An 18,961-nucleotide genomic window follows, 5' to 3' on the forward strand; every position below is an offset into this window, starting at 1 on the left:
TGCCCCCAGCACCACACTGCAGGCTCTTAACTAGCTTCTGATTTCCCCTAAGTGTTTCATTTTGAGATGATGGCTTACTTTCATCCTGTAAAGAGTTACCCGAGCAGCTCCTGGCCCAAGTGTCTCACGTGGAGGGGCTAGAACACCTGGCGCGGGCCTTAGAGCAGCAGCAGCAGGAGAGAACCAGGCACGAGGCTCAACTGGAACAGCTGAGAATCTCTTCTGAAGAGAAGTTGAGGGAGGCTGAGAGGGGCCACCAGGAGGACCTGACCCTGTTACAGCAGCGGCTGCAGGGCGGGAAGGACAGCTCCCCGCCGGAGGCTGAGGGAATCAGGTAAAGCAGCGCAGGAGAACACGTTTATGATTGGGGTCTAGACAAGATGACATTAAAGCTGGGCACCGGTCTGACCTGTGCGCAGGCTGCGGACAGCGCCGTGCTGCCGGGGTGGGTGGGCGCCAGCCCCGCTGCGCCCCCTTGCCGGCGGTCATCCTGTCCTCGGCACAGAAGCGGGATCCCAGGGACAGCGGAGTTCGGTGGAGGGGCACCCGTGTCAGGTCGTTACAGCACAGTTTCTCAATTCATCCAGTGCCTGTTCAGAAGAGACGCCTGAAGAAGAAGGAAGAGACCGTCTTGATCAACTCGGCCTTCAGCTGGAGCAGCACGAGGTGATGGGACACTGTTGTTTTGTTTTGAGGTCTAGCTGCCACAGGACATTATGACATGATGACTGGATGCCTGGGTGTGCTGTGAAGGGTCAGTCCGGGTAACGTCTACCACCACACAGAGGTAGAGTTTTTTCCTTGCACTGAGAACTTTTAAGACCCACTCTGTTAGCAGCCTGTAGAGACACAATACAGCATTGTTAACTGTAGTCCTGTGCTCTACACGACACCCCAGGACTTTTTATCCTCAAACTAGAAGTGTGCGTCTTTTGACCCCTTCATCCATTTTGCCCACAGCCCCTCTCCCACCCCTGGCAACCACCAGTCTGTTCTCCATGAGGCAGGTTTTTTAGATTCCACATAGAAGTGAGATCAGACAGTATTTGTCTTTCTCAATCTGACTTATTTCACTTAGCATAACACCCTCAAGGTCCATCCATGTTGTCACAAATAGCAAGATTTCCTTCTTTTTTATGGCTGAGTACTGTTTCCGTTGTGTGTATGTACGTACGTGTGTGTGTGCCACATTTTCTTTATCCATTCATCTGTTGGTGGACATTTAGGTTGCTTCCATATCTTGACTGTTGTAAATAGGGTCTGCTGTGAACGTTGGGGTGCGTGTGTCTTTTCCAATTAGTGTTTTTGTTTTCTTTGGTTAAATACCCAGGAGTGGAATTGCTGGATCATATGGTAGTTCTTTTTGTTTTTTAACATCTTTATTGGAGTATAATTGCTTTACAATGCTCTGTTACTTTCTGCTGTGTAACAAAGTGAATCAGCTATATGTATATGTATATATCCCCATATCTCCTCCCTCTTGCGTCTCCCTCCCACCTTCCCTATCCTTCCCCTCTAGGTGGTCACAAAGCACAGAGCTGGTCTCCCTGTGCTATGCTTCCCACTAGCTATCTATTTTACGTTTGGTAGTGTATATATGTCCATGCCACTCTCTCACTTCGTCCCAGCTTACCCTTCCCCCTCTCCATGTCCTCAAGTCCATTCTCTAGTAGGTCTGTGTCTTTATTCTTGTCCTGCCCCTAGGTTCTTCAGAACCATTTTTTTTTTGATTCCATATGTATGTGTTAGCATATGGTGTTTGTTTTTCTGACTTCATTCTGTATGACAGTCTCTAGGTCCACCCACCTCTCTGCAAATAACTCAATTTCGTTTGTTTTTATGGCTGAGTAATATTCCAGTATATATATGTGCCACGTCTTCTTTATCCATTCATCTATCGATGGACACTTAGGTTGCTTCCACGTCCTGGCTATTGTAAATAGTGCTGCAGTGAACATTGTGGTACATGACTCTTTTCGAATTATGGTTTTCTCAGGATATATGCCCAGTAGTGGAATTGCTGGGTCATATGGTAGTTCTATTTTTAGTTTTTTAAGGAACCTCCATACTGTTCTCCATAGTGGCTCTATCAGTTTGCATTCCCACCAACAGTGCAAGAGGGTTCCTTTCTCTCCATACCCTCTCCAGCATTTTTTGATGATGTTCTATTTTTAATTTTTTGAGGAACCTCCATACTGTTCTCCATAGCGGCTGCACCAGTTTACTTTCCCGCCAACAGTGCACGAGGGTTCCCTTCTCTCCACATCCTAGCCAACCTTTGTTATTTGTTGGTTTTTAATACTAGCCATTCTGACAGGTGTGAGGGGGATCTCATGGTTTTGATGTGCATTTCTCCGAGGATTACTGATGTTAAGCACCTTTGCATGTGCCTGTCGGCCATCTGCGTGTCTTCTTTGGAAAAGTATCTGTTCGGTCTTCTGCCTGTTTTTTATTTAATCAGGTGTTTTTTTTTTTTTGCTGTTGAGGTATATGAGCGTCTCCATAAACATTGAGAAAGGTTGTGTTTCATTAATCTTTAGTGGGGAACTGGACTGTCTTTATGTTATCAAATCTGAATTTCCATCCTTTTCACAAAAGCTTCCTTCTGTGACACTGACAAGCAGAGGGAGGCTTGCTTTTGTGTCTCTGGTGACTCCACAGGCTGCATTGTGTCTGCTTGTTTAAAACAACAACCCGAGGTTCATGGCATGACTTGGAGGCGGGTGGCTGGCAGGTCGGGTCCTGCCTGCATCCCATGCAGGCGCGGTCACACTGCCGCTCTCCACGAGCTCCCCAACCGCCTGCGTCGTGCGTGTTGATGACTGGAGAGTGAAGCGCTGGGGTGAGTGCGTGCTGGGCATCTTTTTATTGGCCTTTACGTTTCTCTTCGTTGAACGGCCTCCATGCCGTTTGTTTCTGGCATCTCTAACCTTTGTGGGCAGCGGTGTTCACACAGCTCTCTGTGACAGTGGAAGCCTTCTGCGCCTGTTCTGATGCAGAGCTCCGAGGAGCCAGTGGCTCCCCTGTCCTCCTGCCCCTGGCGCTGGCGGTGGAGGTGCCGCACTGTCGGCATGGCTGGGCCCCCGGCCGCGCTCCAGGGAGTCCTGAGATGGCAGCTTGTGTCCACTTTTCACACCAGGAACAGGCAGGGCCTTGACTCTGTCTCCACTTCTGGGAAGTCTTAAGCAGCTGTTCAGCGTGTTCGGACAGCTGTTCCTCCGTGTGGTTTGTTCTCTCTCTGACACTCCCGCGAGCTTCACACTGCACCTCCAGGCTGGAACCACCGGTTTCCTTCAATTCTCATTTCTCTTTTTATGTTGCTTTAGGCTTTTTTTTGGGGGGGGTGGGATTTTTTTCTGCCCTCTCCTCTAATTCTGCAGTTGGCTATCTTATTTCCATTGTCATTCTTAATTTCTGGGGCTTTGCCTTCTTGTTCTGTGTTCTTTCCTGTGTCCTCTGCTCAGTGTCAGGGACGGGGTGTCTTTGGTCTCCTCCCCGAAGGCGGCCGTTGGTGTTAAGAGGCCTCTTGAGGCTCCGTGTAGTTCCTGCCGCGTCTCCGTGCGTCTGCGTCTCTGTGTTGTGTGGGGCGTCTGTGGTCCGTGCTTTGGTTGGTGACCTGAGGCTGTGCCGTCACGAAGCGTGAGGCACCGTGGGGTCTTGGGGGGCTGTCTGACCAGGCAGGCTCCACCTGGGGGCTGGGGGGTGGCTTCCCCTCCTGAGGCCATTGGTCTCTACCAGCCTCCTGCTGGGGTCCCTGAGAGGAGGAGCACAGTGGGGTCCCCACGCCAGTCTCCCTGGTCCACAGCCCCTGGGGGTCGTGCAGTCACCTCTATGCCCCCTGTACCCGTTTCCCAGCCTCCCGGGTGTCTGGGCAGCTCTCAGGCGGCTCCCCGTTCAACCTCTGTGAGCATCCGTGATTCCCGTCTTCCAGCAGTTGGTCACCTTTGGCTTACTGATTACCTCTTTCACTGTTTCTTCTCCTCATAGGTTTTATGAATTAAATTATGTCTCCTATCATCTGAGGGAATATAAAAACGATAGAGTATACATGTGTTTAAGCAGAAGTCCCGTGTGTGGGCGCGTGTGTGGCGCATGGCATGTGCGGTGTGTGCGCGTGCGTGGCGTATATTTGGCGTGTTGGCGCGCCATGTTGACTGAGGGTGCCTGGTGGAGCTCCCCCAGGTGGGTTTGGGAACCCCCACGCCCCTCTGGTCGGCGCCGACCCCTGGCCAGTGTCTCTCTGGCTGCAACCGTTTGGTTGTCCCTGAGGCTGAGTGTCCTTTGGCTTGTGTGGCTGTCGCGGCCACGTTTCTGCCCTTTGCTCAGGGGCCGGGAGCCCCTTGCTCTCGGCTCCTGCCCCGTCCCCAGGCTCCAGGCACAGCAGGATTTCCCTGTGTTTATCTTTGCTTTTGTCGTCTGCAACTGGCTGCTGCCTGGTGGGGGTGAGGTGCTGGCCCCCTTTTCTTTCCCGGGATGGCGAGTCGCTCTCGTCCGACTTGCTGGGAAGCCTGACCCTTGTAAGCCAAGTTGTGTTGGGGGCGCTCGAGTCCACCCGTCAGTCAAGTCGTTTTCTCCTGTGACCGTATGAGGACTCCAGTCTTGACTTAAAAGATAACTCAAGCTTATTGAGAGCTGGACATTCAGGCTGCCGTGGCCTCTCTGTGATTTTGAGGAAGATGGGGTGACTGGTTGCGTCTTGAGGGCACAGGAAACGTTGACACTGCCTCGAGCCTCTCGGACCCTGCACTCCAGAGCGTCGTCCTCGGGGGGCAGGCCCAGCACCCGGCTCTGGATGGGAAGCGCAGGGCAGGGCGTGAGGAGAAACCCGGGAGCCGCAGGTGGAGCAGGGCGCCTTGCACCAAGGCCCTGGCCGTGTGGCTGGTCCCGGAGGCCTGGCCCGGGGTGCGGAGGGCTAGGGACGGGGGTCCGGTGGGGGACTCAGTGCCCACAGCTTGGCGTCGGTGGAGTAGGCCCGCCTCCCTGCTGGAAGCGAGACATGGGGCAGCAGGCGGCGTGCCCATGCGTGGCGAGGCTCCGTGGGAGGTTCCGTGAGGGTGGGTCCCCTGGGGGGTTCCCTGGGAGGCAGGGATTCAGGAACGAGGCTGACAGAGTCATTAGAAGGTTTTCTCTGTGATTTCCCAAAGGAGAGCCTGGGGTTGCACACACAGCTAGAAGGAGACCACCAGCGCCAACTAGCAGCGGGGAAGTCCTCCCAGGAAGTCCAGCAGGAGGCGGGCCTCGCGGGGACCCAGGTGTTGGAAGGGGAGCAGCATGTGGGGCCTTCGGAAGAGCCCGGCCCAGGTGCGTGCCTTCAGTGCCGCTGGGTCGCCGGGAGTCTGGCCTGCAGGGGACGTTCTGGGCGGTGACTGATTCCCACGAGAGCCACCTGCACACACTGGCCGTTCACTTTGCAGTGTGGGCGCCGTGGGCCCTTCCTCGGGGGTTGAGCAGGCCTGGGCGTGTCAGGAGAGGGCCTGCCCGGGGTCACGGGGACGGAGAAGCTGTGGTCATCCCCGGGGATGGTCAGGGACCCAGGAGAACAGACGTAAGGCCGGCCCTGGACACAAGCCCAGGAGAGGGTGGGTCCTGCGTAGAGCTGGGGGGGCAAGGCAGAGGGTCCCACCGTGAGGGCCGGCGGCTCAGGGTCCCCGCCAGGGGAAGAATGCGGCCCAGAGAGCTGGGTCACGCCTGCTGGCGTCTTGCCCTCCCTGTTCTCCTTCCTGTGTGAGGGGTGCCCCACGGCCGCTGCTCGGCACATTCCTGCCAACCGGTGCCTTGGCCACGCTTGGCTCTTCATCGAGCCTGGGACGGTGATGGGCTCTGGCCAGAGGAGCTCTGGGGGTGCCAGGTCACCCGGTACCCAGGCGGAAGGAGGTGTGGGCCGCTCAGCACGGGCCTGCTCGTCTGGCCCTGGGGCTCAGTGACCACTTGGCTGAAGATGGGTGTGTCATGTCCACTTCTGACACCAAGCCCACACGGGGAGTTTCAGGATCTTCGTGCAGTTGTCTGAGGCTTCTGAAGGTAGGTGTCTAGTCTGAGTTGCGGGTCAGCCTGACGGTCCTGCCCCCTGGTCCCCTGCAGAGCTCGCCCGGGTGCCCCTCCTGTGTGCACACAGCACGGCCTTGGAGGGGGCAGCCGGAGACTTGGGTCTGGAAACCATGCACAAGGCTCATCTCCTGCTTCTTCTGACGGAGCTCAAGAAAGAAATCGACCTCTTAAAAGTAGAAAATAGAAATTTACACGAGAAATTGCAGCACGAAATCCGCCTAAAAGAGGACTTGGAGCAAGTAAGTTGAAACACCTCACCACTCTGCACTTCCCGCGTCCACCGGGACCCCGTGTTAACCGGTCAGGGTCAGCGCAAGCCCCCTAGGTCCACCACGCCCTCCACCTGGAGCAGTGTTTGCTTGCTGGGTGCCTTCCTCGGGGTTGGGTTGGGATGCCACCTGAGCTGGGGCCCGAGTGTGCTCCTTACAGGGGCCTCCAGTGCTCAGGGCAACTGGCCGGAGTCCTCCGAGGGGTCCCTTGTAGAACCTGGAACGTTCATTGTGCAAGTCCAGAGACTTGGCCTGGCGCTGTTTGCTGCTCTCCTGTGGCTCCGTCCTGGCTGGTGGTGGTTCCTTTGTCTGCGGGGTTGGCCTTCCCTTGATGGGAGGCCCCGTACGTGTCTGATCCCCTGTGCTGGTCTTGGCACCGCAGAGGAGCTCCCCTTTGCGTGTGTGTCCAGACCTGCCAGCCCCAGAGGTAACAGTCGGGGCCAGGTGCCGGGATGCACACACGTTTTACTTAAGCAAATAGTCTTATATTTGTGCATTTTAGGCTCCTTTATTCCCATCAGGATAAGAAACATTGCCATTGCTCTGTTCAGTGTGATATGGAACTAGTGCTTGTATGTTGTGGAACTTCTCCATCTTCAGAGATGGATTTGGGTCGTTGCTGCCAGTGATCTTTTCATTTAATTTCCTCCTTCTTAAATAAAATTGTGCTTTCTGCAGGTGAAATGTACTTTAGTTGAAGCCCACCAGGAAGCACTGAAGAGCGCTAAGGAGAAGCTTGAGCTAATGAGACGAGAACTCAGCGAGAGAGAGACCGAGTGGGAAGTCACGAGTGAGGACCCGAGGAGAGGGGCCGAAGAGAGGCCGACGCAGCTGCTCCTCGAGCTGCGGGAGCAGGCCGAGTCCGAGAAGCTGTCCATGATGCACAGGTTTGAGCTTCGAGAAGCCGAAATGAGGCAGCTGCAGGACCAGCAGGCAGCCCAGATCCTGGACCTGGAGGGGTCGCTGATGGAGCAGCAGGGCCGCCTGAGGCAGCTGGAGCTGGGGCTCTTGGGGGACGAGTCTCTGCAGTGCAGCCAGTGTGGCCGGGAGCTGGGCGGTGGTCTGGCCCCCACGGACCGGGACCATCTGAAGGAGGACTGTGCTCTCCAGCTGCAGCTGGCCCAGAGCAGGTGGGTGACGTTCCTGTGGCCGCCTGTTCAGTACGGAGCCGCCCGCCTGCCTGGGTGAGGCCGGTCCCCAGGAGGGCACGCGTGGCTCTTGGGGCTGCGGGACCTGCTGGCAGCAGCAGCACCCCCGTCCTTCCTGTGGAGCCCCTGTCCCGTGATCCACGCTGCCCTGCATGCATCTGTGACAGTCATTTGTGTTCTTTGCACGGTTTACGGTTTCAGTAGCAGAACTTCAGCCTCATTTATCATAAGGACGTGTGGTTCATTTCTGAAGTTTCTTGTGTATTTTAAACTCAAACAGATTTTTAAAAAAAAATAGTTTTTCTGAACTATGTACGTACTTCTCTGAAGCTTTAAGTAGATTTAGAGTGTGATTTGGTTTGCTGCCTCTTTGCACATCTGGGCTGTAGTGACCAGGGGTGTTGGTGAGCCCTGGTGTCACCGGAGCTACTGTTGGTTTTGCTGCTTCTCATGCGGCAGCTGCTCCCCAGCGTCATGAGGCAGGTGCAAGAGCTTCTGCTCTGGGGTCTGAGAACTGAGTTCAAATCCTGACCCACTGTGTGAGCTGGAAGGACGCAGGCACGGTGGACACACTCATGAGGCCTTAGCGCCCTCCTGCATGGGCTGATCAGTGGAAAGGCTTTCGTGGTGTCTGGTCCACAGTTAGTACCTGAATCCCATCCCAGCTCTTGTCACTCACCTGAACGTACCATGTGGTGCTAATGTGTAATGGGTGCCCTGTAGAGATTCTTCCCTGCTGGGGTGCTGGGTGCTTCAGTTAGAGGGGCGTCTCCCTGCTTCTGTGTTTGCTAGCCAGTGTCACCTGCAACTCATTTAATTCATGCCCCTAATTCACCCCGAAGGGGTTTTGGGGGTCTTTTGAATGCTCTTTGCAGCCCTGTTGGCTCCTGTGAACGATGCCACTGCCCCTTCCCTGTTGAGGTCCTCTCCTTCCCAAGGAGCGGTCACACCTGCTTCCCTGTGGTGTCTGTGGAAATGTGTGTGTGGTTTCTTGCTGGGCGTCCTGTACTTCAGTCTGTGACCGGGGACGCCTGGGCTCTGGCGTCCGAGCTCCTCTGGCTTCGTGGGCCCCTTGGCTCTCCGCTCACGGCTGGCAGTGGGGCTCAGACCACCTGCAGCCCCGGGAGGTGGAAAGAGCAGGGAAGATCTGGGCACGATGGTCTCACCAGTAGAAAGTGGTGTCTCCTGTGAGGAATGTGAGCTTGATGCTTTTGTGGCTGCACGCTGGCTCTCCATGTTCACTTGGCTTGTCTCCTCAGGTTTTTAGAAGAACGTCGAGAAATCACAGAGAAATTCGCTGCAGAGCAAGACACCTTCCTGAGGGAGGCCCGGGAGAAGCACGCCCGCGAGCTCCAGCTGCTCCAGGAGGGACACCGGCAGCACGTCCTGTCCTTGACGGCGGAGCTGGAGACCCGGCACCAGGCTGAGGTGGATGCGCTGAGGGCTTCTTTGGAGCGAGAGTGGTGGGCTCTCTCAGAAGCCCGCGTGGCTGAGCTGCAGACAAAACACGCTGCGGAAATCAGTGCTTTGGAGACCAGACATGCGTCACGCCTGGACGCTTTGGAGTCGCGTTACCTGTCTGAGATGCAGACCTTGCTGGGCCTGGAGGAGCAACTACAGAAAGAGGATGCTTCTCACCACATGGTCTTGACTTGGGTGTTAGAGAAGCTGAAGCTGAAACACAATGAAGAGCCCCAGTCCACAGAGAACGGCCTGAGAGCGGGAGAGAACACAGAGCACGTGGAGGGTGTGAGAGCCTCCTGGCTGTGCGGAGCTCGCCAGGTGAGGTGCGGGGCTTTGCCCTTCCCCAGGACTGGTGTCTTCTGTTGCCCATGTGTGTCAGCTGCACGTGTGTGTGTGTGTGTGTGTGTGTGTGTCCATCCCAGGGACAGCGGTGGGTTTCCTGGTGAGGCGGGTACAGAACAGTGAGTTTTACGCGTTTTTTGGTCCCAGGCTCCTTGGTGAAGGCTTTGGATCTCTGATCCTGGAAAAACGTGCGCCTGTGCCTGCGCACAGCGTTCCCTGTGAGATTTCAAAGGGTTCAGAGCGCTCCTTGGGGCCTCTACCGATTTCTGTGAGATTAAACCTTCTGTCCTGTGTCAAGAGCAGCAACTGTCCCCTTGGCAGGTGCTTTCAGCGGTAGTATGAAAGGAGCTTCTGGAGACGGCCCCATTGCCCTGGCCAGCGCTCCCGTTTCCTCATCTGCAGACCCATGGCACTTGTACGTCGCGAATAGGATGCATTTATTTGGCTAGAACATCATCACGTAGCGGGAATTCAGTGTGGGGACGGGCTGCTCTGGGCCCACTGGGCCAGGTGTGCGCGCCAGGCACTCAGGAATGATCCTGTTCTGGCGCCTTCATACTTCTGTCACGTATTTAAGAAGTAGATATTCAAAATTACAAAGCAGGAAATCTCAGCCTTGTGAGAACACAAGGGCCAGGTAGAACCTTCGCTCGTGACTGAGACGTGCTTTATGAGATGTTCCCAGGGGGGTTTTAAGCTCCTTTGCTCCTGGTTTAGCTTGTTTAAGGATGGAAGGAAAAAGGCAGCCTAGTGCTGAGAGGCGTGGTGGCTTCATTTTATGCTCCGGCTCTGCCTGTCCTGTGTGGTCTGCGTGCGAAATCTTTTCCTTTTTTTAAAGAAATGTTTCTTTATTTGGCTGCACTGGGTCTTGGTTGCAGCACGCGGGATATTTGTTGCCGTGTGCGGGATCGTTAGTTGCGGCGTGAGAACTGTTGCGGCATGTGGGATCTAGTTCCCTGACCAGGGATTGAACCTTGGCACCCTGCTTTGGGAGCATGGAGTCTTAGCTACTGGACCACCAGGGAAGTCCCTGCAGGCGAGATATTGAACAAATTACCCGAGGGCTGAGCACATTCCACCTGGGGTCATGAGCCTCTGGCCTGTCCTTGAATTCAGGCCGCAGGGCAGGTGTCACAACTCCTCCCTGGGAGGTGTCCTTTTGGTGTGAATTTGGAGCGCTGTGGTACCCCCAGGCCAGTCCAATGAGCTCTCAGTGTCAGCTTCAGTTTCCTCCCATGCAGATGGATGTGTGGGGAAGGGGGCTTGTTCCCAGCCTGTGGATTTAAATTAGATTCCCTGGGATTATAGGGTTTGAAGAAGATGAAGTTCTAAAAGAATATCAAGAGGAAGAAGTACGCATTTTTTACATGAGAAAGCTATGTATTTTAAACCATGGCTTAATTTTATTAGTGTAAAACGCACTTGTAGGAAGCACGTGGAGTGTTTCCCATCTTGCAGGTGGGAGGTGTGTGTGGGAGTCAGGGCCCTGTGGACTCGCTCTCTGCAGGTGGAGCTGGTGTGGCCTGCTGAGGGCCTGCCCCTGGGGCAGCAGCCAAAAGCAGCCGTGCAGGAGCTCAGGGCCGGGCACGTGGCCGAGAAGCAGGTGCAGGAGGCTCCGCAGGAGGGGGCCCCACAGGTTCCTTCTGGGCAGCGGTGGCTTCAGGGATGGCCTGGGGGTCAGGCTCTGGCCCCCACAGGGATGCCGGTGACATCAGCAAAACCGCTGGGCCTCCTGAGGCTTCTCCTCGTGACCAGAGCCCTCGGGTATACGTGAGGCCCGCAGTGGGGTGGACGCTGGGCAGGCCTCACACCTGCCAGGAGGGCCCGGGGCCTGTGCTCAGCAGGGGTGGGGTCTCTCAGGGGGCACCAGGAGCTCCATGTCCTCTGCATCCCGTGCTGCACCCCAAACCCTGGGGCCCATGGTGCAACCCGGGGGCACAGCCCTGCACAGACTCCGCCCAAGCGCCCTCTGGCCTGGCGCCGGACACCTGCTGCCTGGCAGCTTCTGGAACACCCTGGCTGTGACCTCCTCTGAACTTGGCCTTGTCCCCCACCTGGAAACTCCCACTCTTGCCTCTCTTTCGTCAAATCGTTTTCTCCATGAGCCCTTCCTTCTGGGATGGCCCCTCCGTCCGGGACTCATGGCCCCGCGCCCTGTGCCCTGCATGGCCCACGGTGCGTCCCCTGTGGAGCGCGTGCCACGTGTTGCGCTCCTCTCGCCTGCGCTCTGCTCAGTGGCGGCCCGGGCCCAGAGCGGTGCCCAGACTGGGGCTCCAGGGCAGCGCGCCCGGGAGGGTTTTGCTGCCAGGGACCCCGTCCTGCACACCTCTTCAGGGCAGTTGTTGCCGAGGTGCCCGTGGCCCTGCCACACAGTGTCACTAGGATCTCGGAGGTCAGGTGGGCAGTAAGGACCTGACCGAGGGCAGGGCCCCGGGAGGGCAGGGCAGCAGCAAAGTGCCCGGATGTGTCCCATGGGGGCCGTTTGGTGGAGGCGGTTGACCGAGGCTCGCGGGGAGCCCGGGGGCGGGCGGTGTCGGGGGTCTGCTGGGGCCAGGGAGAGGGCCTGTGCCTCTGGACCCAGGGGAGGCTGGAGGAGGCAGTGGCTGTGGAGGAGGATGGAGCAGGCGGGCTGCTTGGGTGTGTGGGTGACGTGTGTCCACGCAGAACAACCACCCCCGGCAGCTGCTCATAGGGATCGGCACACGCTATGGGCTCTTCTTTAGATTTTTTTCTTTTTTTTTTGGTTCCTCTGGGCGGCTTGCAGGATCTTAGTTCCCTGACCAGGGATTGAACCCGGGGCCAGGCAGTGAAAGTGCTGAGTCCTAACCACTGGACCGCCAGGGAATTCCCACTTCTTTGGATTTTTAACTTTGCGCATCACCACGTTTATAAGCAACGTGTCGAATTGCGAGGTCGAGGTTACAGTGGAGTCTAACAAAGCAGTTGGAATACGCGGGGCTGCCATGGAGGCTGGGACCTGGCCCGGGTTCTCATGACCCGTGTGGGGCTCACACCCCTCAGTGCCCTTTGCATTGACACAGGATGGCAGAGGTGTGTGCGGACGCCATGCAGCCAGGCCCCACGTGATGTCACTGCCCCGCCTGCCCGCCCTGCATGTGTGTAGTGCACACGCGTAGCACACGTGCAGACGTGTGTACGCACGGAATTCTGCACACCATCCTCGCAGGGCTTGAAAAGCCTCTGGAGTCCATCTGAGGACACTTGGCTGGATGCCCCTGAGGCCCTTCTGCCTTGGTGTTCTTAGATTTGAAATACTTGTGTCTCCGCATCTTCTGGTCTTCCTGGGGGTAAGGATAACTGGTGTTTTTTGTGAAGCATATGTACAAACTTATTGAGGCTATAAATTTTTGTAGGTACTTTTTCTGTGGGGCTTTTCAAAAGGACGTGTTAATAGCTCATTTTGAACCGTAAAATAAGGCCTGGCATTCGCTAGGTTTCCTAGGTTAATAGTCAGTGCTCTTAGCTGTGTATGTACATATTGACCGATCTGAAATTAGCATGTAACCTGTTTTTTCACATGGAAGTTCCCAGAATGAGAATTAGTGGATTGGAGAAAAATAAAGGGAAGCATAAATATGACATTTATCCCTTTTGTTTGGTTGAAAAGGCTGGGAGTTGGCATTTTTCTTGGTTTGCTCCTTGGACCCTGAGATGCCCTGAATCCGGGTTTCCCATGTTTGGGGAATGAGAGGACAGGAGGGATCCACACCCAGGAAGCCCATGCCCACAAAACGCTCAGAGAAACACGATAAAAGCCTGGCTGAGACCAGACATGCAGCTGGTCACTGATAAAGTCACACAAACCATCTTCTCTTCACAATGTCATCTTACTCAGGTTTCATTAAAGAGGACAAAACTCCCTCATCCCCCTCAGTGTCCCCTCAGCCCCCATGTCCACTCAGTGTCCCCTCAGCGTCCCCTCAGCCCCCATGTCCCCTCAGTGTCTCCTCAGCATCCCCTCAGTTTTCCCTTGAGGCAGGAGATAGATGGGCCCAGGCTGAACAGTTTCTCCCCTGTGGACAGAAGCTCCATAAAAGTAGGATAATGGAGGAGGCTGGGCCCTGCCCAGATAGAAGATAAGAGACCATATATTCCTCACTCTCGAAGTCAAGGAGACCCTCCCGACTACACATGCGCAGAAGGGCTCCTTGGAGGTCCAAAAGGAAGGGGCGCCACCTCATAGTAAGTGATGCCAACTACCCATAGATAGGCCTCTTCGCTGGAATCCATCTTGGCTAAGAGATGTGTACGCGCGCGTGGGAGGACCTTGAGATACACCAAATACGGGCTCAGAACCAGGCAGAGCAGGATGGTTGGCCACAGGAACCCGGGAAGAAATGCCCACGAAAGTGATTCAGACTGCCACGAGGGCGTGACGCTCTCTCTGAGCCTGCCCGTGTGTCTACTGTACTCTTTTTCCTTCTAAAAAACACTGTACTTGCTTCACTACTTTCCGTCTCTCTGCGGAAGTTCATTTGTTCATAGCTGACGGGCCAGGGCCTTGTCACTGGCTGCTGGTCCCTGGCGGTCCAGTGGCCAGGGCTCAGCGCTCTCACTGCCGCTGCCCGACCTCAATCTGTGGTCGGGAACTGAAATCCTGCTTCAAGCCGCTGCAGGCCGAGGCCACCTGAGGTCACCCTCACCGCCGCAGCCCGCTTTCTGTCCCTGCAGTGTCCTAAGTGCCCCAGCCCCTCGAGTTCAGTCCTCAGGGGCCATTACAGAGGGGTCAGATGGCTGCCGGGATGGTGCTTGCTGCAGGCACCGTGGAGGAGACGGTGGTGCTGGCTGCAGCCCAATTGCTCTCATGCTCTCGGTGCTCTCGTTGCTGTCATTGCTTTCGGTGCTCTCGTGCCCTCGTGAGCAACGTCCTCCTCTGGGGCGCTGCCCTGAGACCTGCTGACCTGTGGAGGTGTCTGAGTTTCATTTCTCTAATCCTCTGAAGAGTCAGACTCTGCCGCTGGCCTTCCCTGGTATTTATTGGCTTACAATCCTCTCTCCAAAGAACCTTTGTTGGATCCTGTTTGTTCACTCTGATGGTTCTGTTACCTGGTCGTGACATGCGTCCTGCTCTTCGGCTCGGCATTTTTGTACTTCCGTGTTGACTCTCTTTAGAGCGCTGAGATCATTTGGGAAGTATTTTTCTATTTGTTCGTTCAAGTATGTCATTCTTTTACGTTGCTACTAAGGATGTGAGTATTAGATACTGTTTAAGTGACCTTTTTTGTCTAGCTCATTTCACAGGAGAAAACATCTGAGTTTGTGGGAAGGTGGGATATGCAGTTTCTTCCCCTATTTTATTTTAACTTTTTATTGGAGAAAATTTCAACATATACAGAAACAGAGGACAGTTCAGAATCTGACTGCCCATGGGTACACGCCAGTCTCAGTGCATTAGCCGCCCCAATATACCGTAACATGCTCCACGCTAACCTGCAGAGTTAACAGTAATCCCTTAACTTCATCACATGTCCAGCCTAAGTTCCAGTCTCTTCCTGTGGCTGGTCAAATTGGGGTCCACATAGGGCCTGAGCTGTGCTGAATCTGTTTTTACTGCTTCCTGTGACGTTGGCTAACATTTCCCCCTTATTGCCTGTGAACGTGTCAGCAGTCTACACACGGGATGGGATTCAGGTCCATGGCTTGGTGAGAATAGTTCCAGGTGGTGGCCTCTTCTTCCTGCCGTCTTCCCTCAGGCTGACCTCACAGACAGATATTCCATAAAGCCTTGCTGGGTGTCTCCTGGGATGCTGTGGCCATTGTCCCCAAAATAGCAGGGACGTGGTGTTCTTCCTCTGTGAAGGGGTTTTATCTGCGCCACAAATATCTCTGCACCTGTTTGAAAAGCAGTGTCACTTTTCAGAAGAGTTGTTTACGCAGCGCTTGTGAAGCGATTGGATTATTTTTCAGGTTACTTCCCTTTGGAGTTTGGTTGTGAGAAAAGTTCTCTGAAAACATAAGCCTGATTTCCTTTTCTTAGAGCTAAGTGTCCTGCAAAGAAATCACCCTTGTATTGGTAACACTAAGCAGTGGAAGGAAAGCAGGAGTTAACCGTCGTGTGACCACTGCTGATTGCTCGCTCAGGCAGTGTCATCTTTTCTTGGGGAAAAAAAAAATCTGTTCGTGTGATTTTTAAAAAATATTAAGAGAACCTCTGGTTATTTTAGATATAGTTTGAATGTCTTTAATTCCTTATCAGTTGAATTTATTCTTAATACTATGTTGGTATTCTTTGTGCAGAACTACTTATTTTTTTCTTCTTTAAGTGTATCCATTGTTTTTCTAATGATTAAAGTATATATGACACTTCCCACGTAATTCTGTGGATTTTTAGAAAAACTCGAGATAACTTTTTTTCCTTTTTGCGGTACGCAGGCCTCTCACTGCTGTGGCCTCTCCCGTTGCGGAGCACAGGCTCCAGACGCACAAGCTCAGTGGCCATGGCTCACGGGCCCAGCCGCTCCGCGGCATGTGGGATCCTCCCGGACCAGGGCACGAACCTGCGTCCCCTGCATCGGCAGGCGGACTCTCAACCACTGCGCCACCAGGGAAGCCCGAGAATAACTTTTTAAAAACATCTTTTGCTTATATTGACTTTACCATTTGGAACAGATTAAAGAGAGTTTAGTCAGGCTGGAAATAGAACGATTGTGTGTAAGGAGGTCTTGAGGGGATGCAGGGAGTGGCACAAGTAAAACCCCCTCTGACCCTGTCCGGTCAGGTCACGGGGGCCGAGGTCACACAGCCAGCCCGGGGGTGCTGAGGCGTCCAGGTCGCGGGGCTGAATGCGCAATGACGTCTGTGGCCTCCCCTGACTGTCCTGCTCCAGACCTGGGGGCACGCTGGGCAGAGCAGGTCGCGGTGTCCCCACTGCCCCTCGCAGGTGTCAGGTTAGGGTGATTTCCCCCACCCACAGGGCGCCTGGGAGGGGTGCTGTGTGTCCGCTGCTCCTGACTGCGCTTGGGACGTCTTGCTGGACCTGGCGTGTCTCTGCCAGCTGCCTGGAAACCCTTCCTGAGGCCGTGGAGGTTGGGCAACAAGTCCTGTGCGTGCCTCCCGCTCCTGTAGCAAGGGCTGCTCTGTGCTGGGGCCCGTGGGGCCTCAGTGGGGCAGACGACCCAGGCGCTTGGCATCGGTGGGCTGGTTCTTCCTTCCCAGCCACAGCTCCGTACGGCACCCACCCTCCGCTCTCTCTGTTTGTGGGCAGTGACCCCAAGGCCTGGAGGGACCCCGTGGCCAGGAAGAGCAGCCTGAGCCCCCGGGCCCGGGCTCTCACGTGCACAGTGCAGCCTGCAGGCCCCGGGACTCCAGGCACGCCGGGGTGTGGGGTGCTCTTGGACTCTGACCCTGACCCCAAACAGAAGTTCACTTTTATCTGTTTGTATACATTTGGCTTCCGTGAAAGTTTTGCCTGAAGAATGTGATCTGTGGCACGAGTTCTTCAAGAAGCAGGGGCTTACGCTTCGACCTGTCAACCGGAGCGTTTAACAGGCCAGCGAGCGTGCGGGGTCCACCCTCAGGACCTGTTTGCTGAAGGTGCTGAGGGGGAGGGGCGCAGGTGCCTGTGCCGGGCGGGCGGGCACCCGAAGAGCGGTCCTCACGCGGGGTCCTGTTTATCATGTGCTTTTGCGGGATTTGCCTCTTCTTGGGTGCTGATGTTTTCTTATTTTTCCCAGCGTCCTTCAGTGTCCTGGAGTCTGTTTTTGGGGAAAGGGAGTGTGGCTTGTCCTCCTCTCCCTTGGCCTTGCCCTGCCGGTCTGTGGTGCCCGTTGGCATTCGGGGTTTTGTTCTTGTTCACTAGCATTTTGTGGTTGGCACACACAGAGCCAGCATCCGTGGTCAGATCTGGTTACTGTCAGGCCTGCAGCTTCCTTCCTGGCTGTGAACCATCTGGGTGAACCCCGTCCTTCCCATGAAGTGGTTTTGTGGTGCAGATGAGACAGTTAAAGGGCTTTGGAAACTGCCACATGTCCCAACTTGAAATTGCACTTGATTCTTCCTTTTAAAGGATTGAGTTAAACCTATTCCAGGAGAGGAAGTTTATAAAAATGTTCTGTGTTAATTCAGAAACGGTCTGTAGAACTTCAAAGTATAGTTTCAGTGTTGTGCTGTGCAAACCCCATTTTCTGATGCTTGTGACTGAGGTGAGAATCCAGAGCCCACAAAGAGTGACTTGACGTTTTCTGTGAGCTATAACCTGACTGCTGCGTGTCGTCACGTGGAAATATGTGGAATAAGCTGAGCTCCAGCCTCACCACAGATCCACGCACACGGGCAAGGCCCAGTGTTGACCTTCCTCCCCACTCAAGCAGGGCGCTGCGGTTCCTGCGGAGATGGAAGAGGAGGAGAAGCAGCGGCTCTGCTGTCGGGAGGAGATTGAGCTGCTGAAGTGTCGGTCGGAGGCGCTGCTGGAGCAGCACATCACACAGTTAAAGGTACTGGGCTCAAGGGTGATCTATTTCATTGCTATCCTTTCTCACCTGCAAAGTAAGAAAAATGTATTCTAAATTAATTTTGATATGCAAAATTAAAACGTATTCATTGTCTTAGAAACTGAGACTTTTCAAGGCAACTTTTTTTCCTTCATTTTTATATTTAAGTTGACTAGTTAGCATTCCTTTTCTTTTAAGAAATTGTCATCAAATAGTTGACCCTTAACCAACACGGAATTAAGCGTGCCGGCCCTCTGCACAGTTGGGAATCTGCGTGTGATTGATAGCTGGCCCTCGGTACGCGTGGCTCCTCCGTATCCGCCGTCACTGTGCGTCTGCACGCCCAGCCAGCCGCGGATCGTGTGGTGCTGTAGTGTTTGCCATCGAAACAAAAGCCGTGGGGCTTCCCTGCGGTCCAGTGGCTAAGACTCCTCGCTCCCAGTGCAGGGGGCCTGGGTTCGATCCCTGGTCAGGGAGGTAAGACGCCCCATGCTGCTAAGCACGGCCCCAAACAAACAATCCGAGGGTAAGTGGACCCACACTGTCCAGCCCCATGGTAAAGAGCCAGCTGTATTTAAGCCTGGGAAAGTCTGAGCCCTGCTCATGGCCTTGCTTTGGTGACTCAGCAGCGGCCACGTCAAGCCTTTTCTTGCTTCAAGGGGCCTGTTGCCACGGAAGGGTGTCTGCGCGGGATGAGTGAGCATTCAGCATTACTTCTCGCAATGATTTTTACTGTGGTTTTGTTTTGTTTTTAATTACAACCTTATTGAGATATGACGCACATATCATAAAAATCACTCTTTTTGAAATATACAGTTCGGTGGTCTGCAGTATATTCACAAAGTTGTACAACTCTTATTGCCGTCTAATTCCAGAACATTTACATCACCACAAAAGAAACCCCCGACCCGTTAGCAGTCTCTTCCCTCCCCCAGCTCCTGGCAACCCCTGATCTACTCTCCGCTTCTGTGGAGTTGCCTTTTCTGAACATTTTTTAGAAATCGAATCATGCAAAATATGGCCTTTTGTGTTTGGCTTCTTTCACTTAGAATAATGTTTTCTAGGTTCATATATGTTATAGGGTGTGTCAGTACTTGCTGTTTGCTTTCTATACATCTTCTGTCTCTTTTGTTCCTCTAAATCTCCATTACTGCCGCCTTTTGTTTTGATTTCCTTGATGTTTATTTTTCTATATTTTTTTGGTTTTTGTTTTTGTTTTGTTTTTTTGTTTGTTTGCTTT

General features: G+C 54.3%; 1 protein-coding gene across 1 annotated transcript in view; it reads left to right on the forward strand.

Annotated features, from left to right (window-relative positions):
• The window catches only part of PCNT (pericentrin), a 95,547-nt gene that overhangs the window by 16,682 nt on the left and 59,904 nt on the right, over positions 1–18,961 (forward strand). The window contains 13 exon segments of the mRNA XM_065875935.1: positions 94–334; positions 431–555; positions 2,762–2,842; positions 2,943–3,065; positions 3,856–3,913; positions 4,369–4,442; positions 4,709–4,902; positions 5,145–5,301; positions 5,452–5,522; positions 5,730–5,874; positions 6,082–6,287; positions 6,996–7,447; positions 8,725–9,247. Coding sequence (XP_065732007.1) covers positions 94–334; positions 431–555; positions 2,762–2,842; positions 2,943–3,065; positions 3,856–3,913; positions 4,369–4,442; positions 4,709–4,902; positions 5,145–5,301; positions 5,452–5,522; positions 5,730–5,874; positions 6,082–6,287; positions 6,996–7,447; positions 8,725–9,247 — 2,450 coding nt within the window.

Source organism: Phocoena phocoena, chromosome 4, assembly GCF_963924675.1.
Source record: "Phocoena phocoena chromosome 4, mPhoPho1.1, whole genome shotgun sequence".
NCBI classification, from domain to species: Eukaryota; Metazoa; Chordata; class Mammalia; order Artiodactyla; family Phocoenidae; genus Phocoena; species Phocoena phocoena.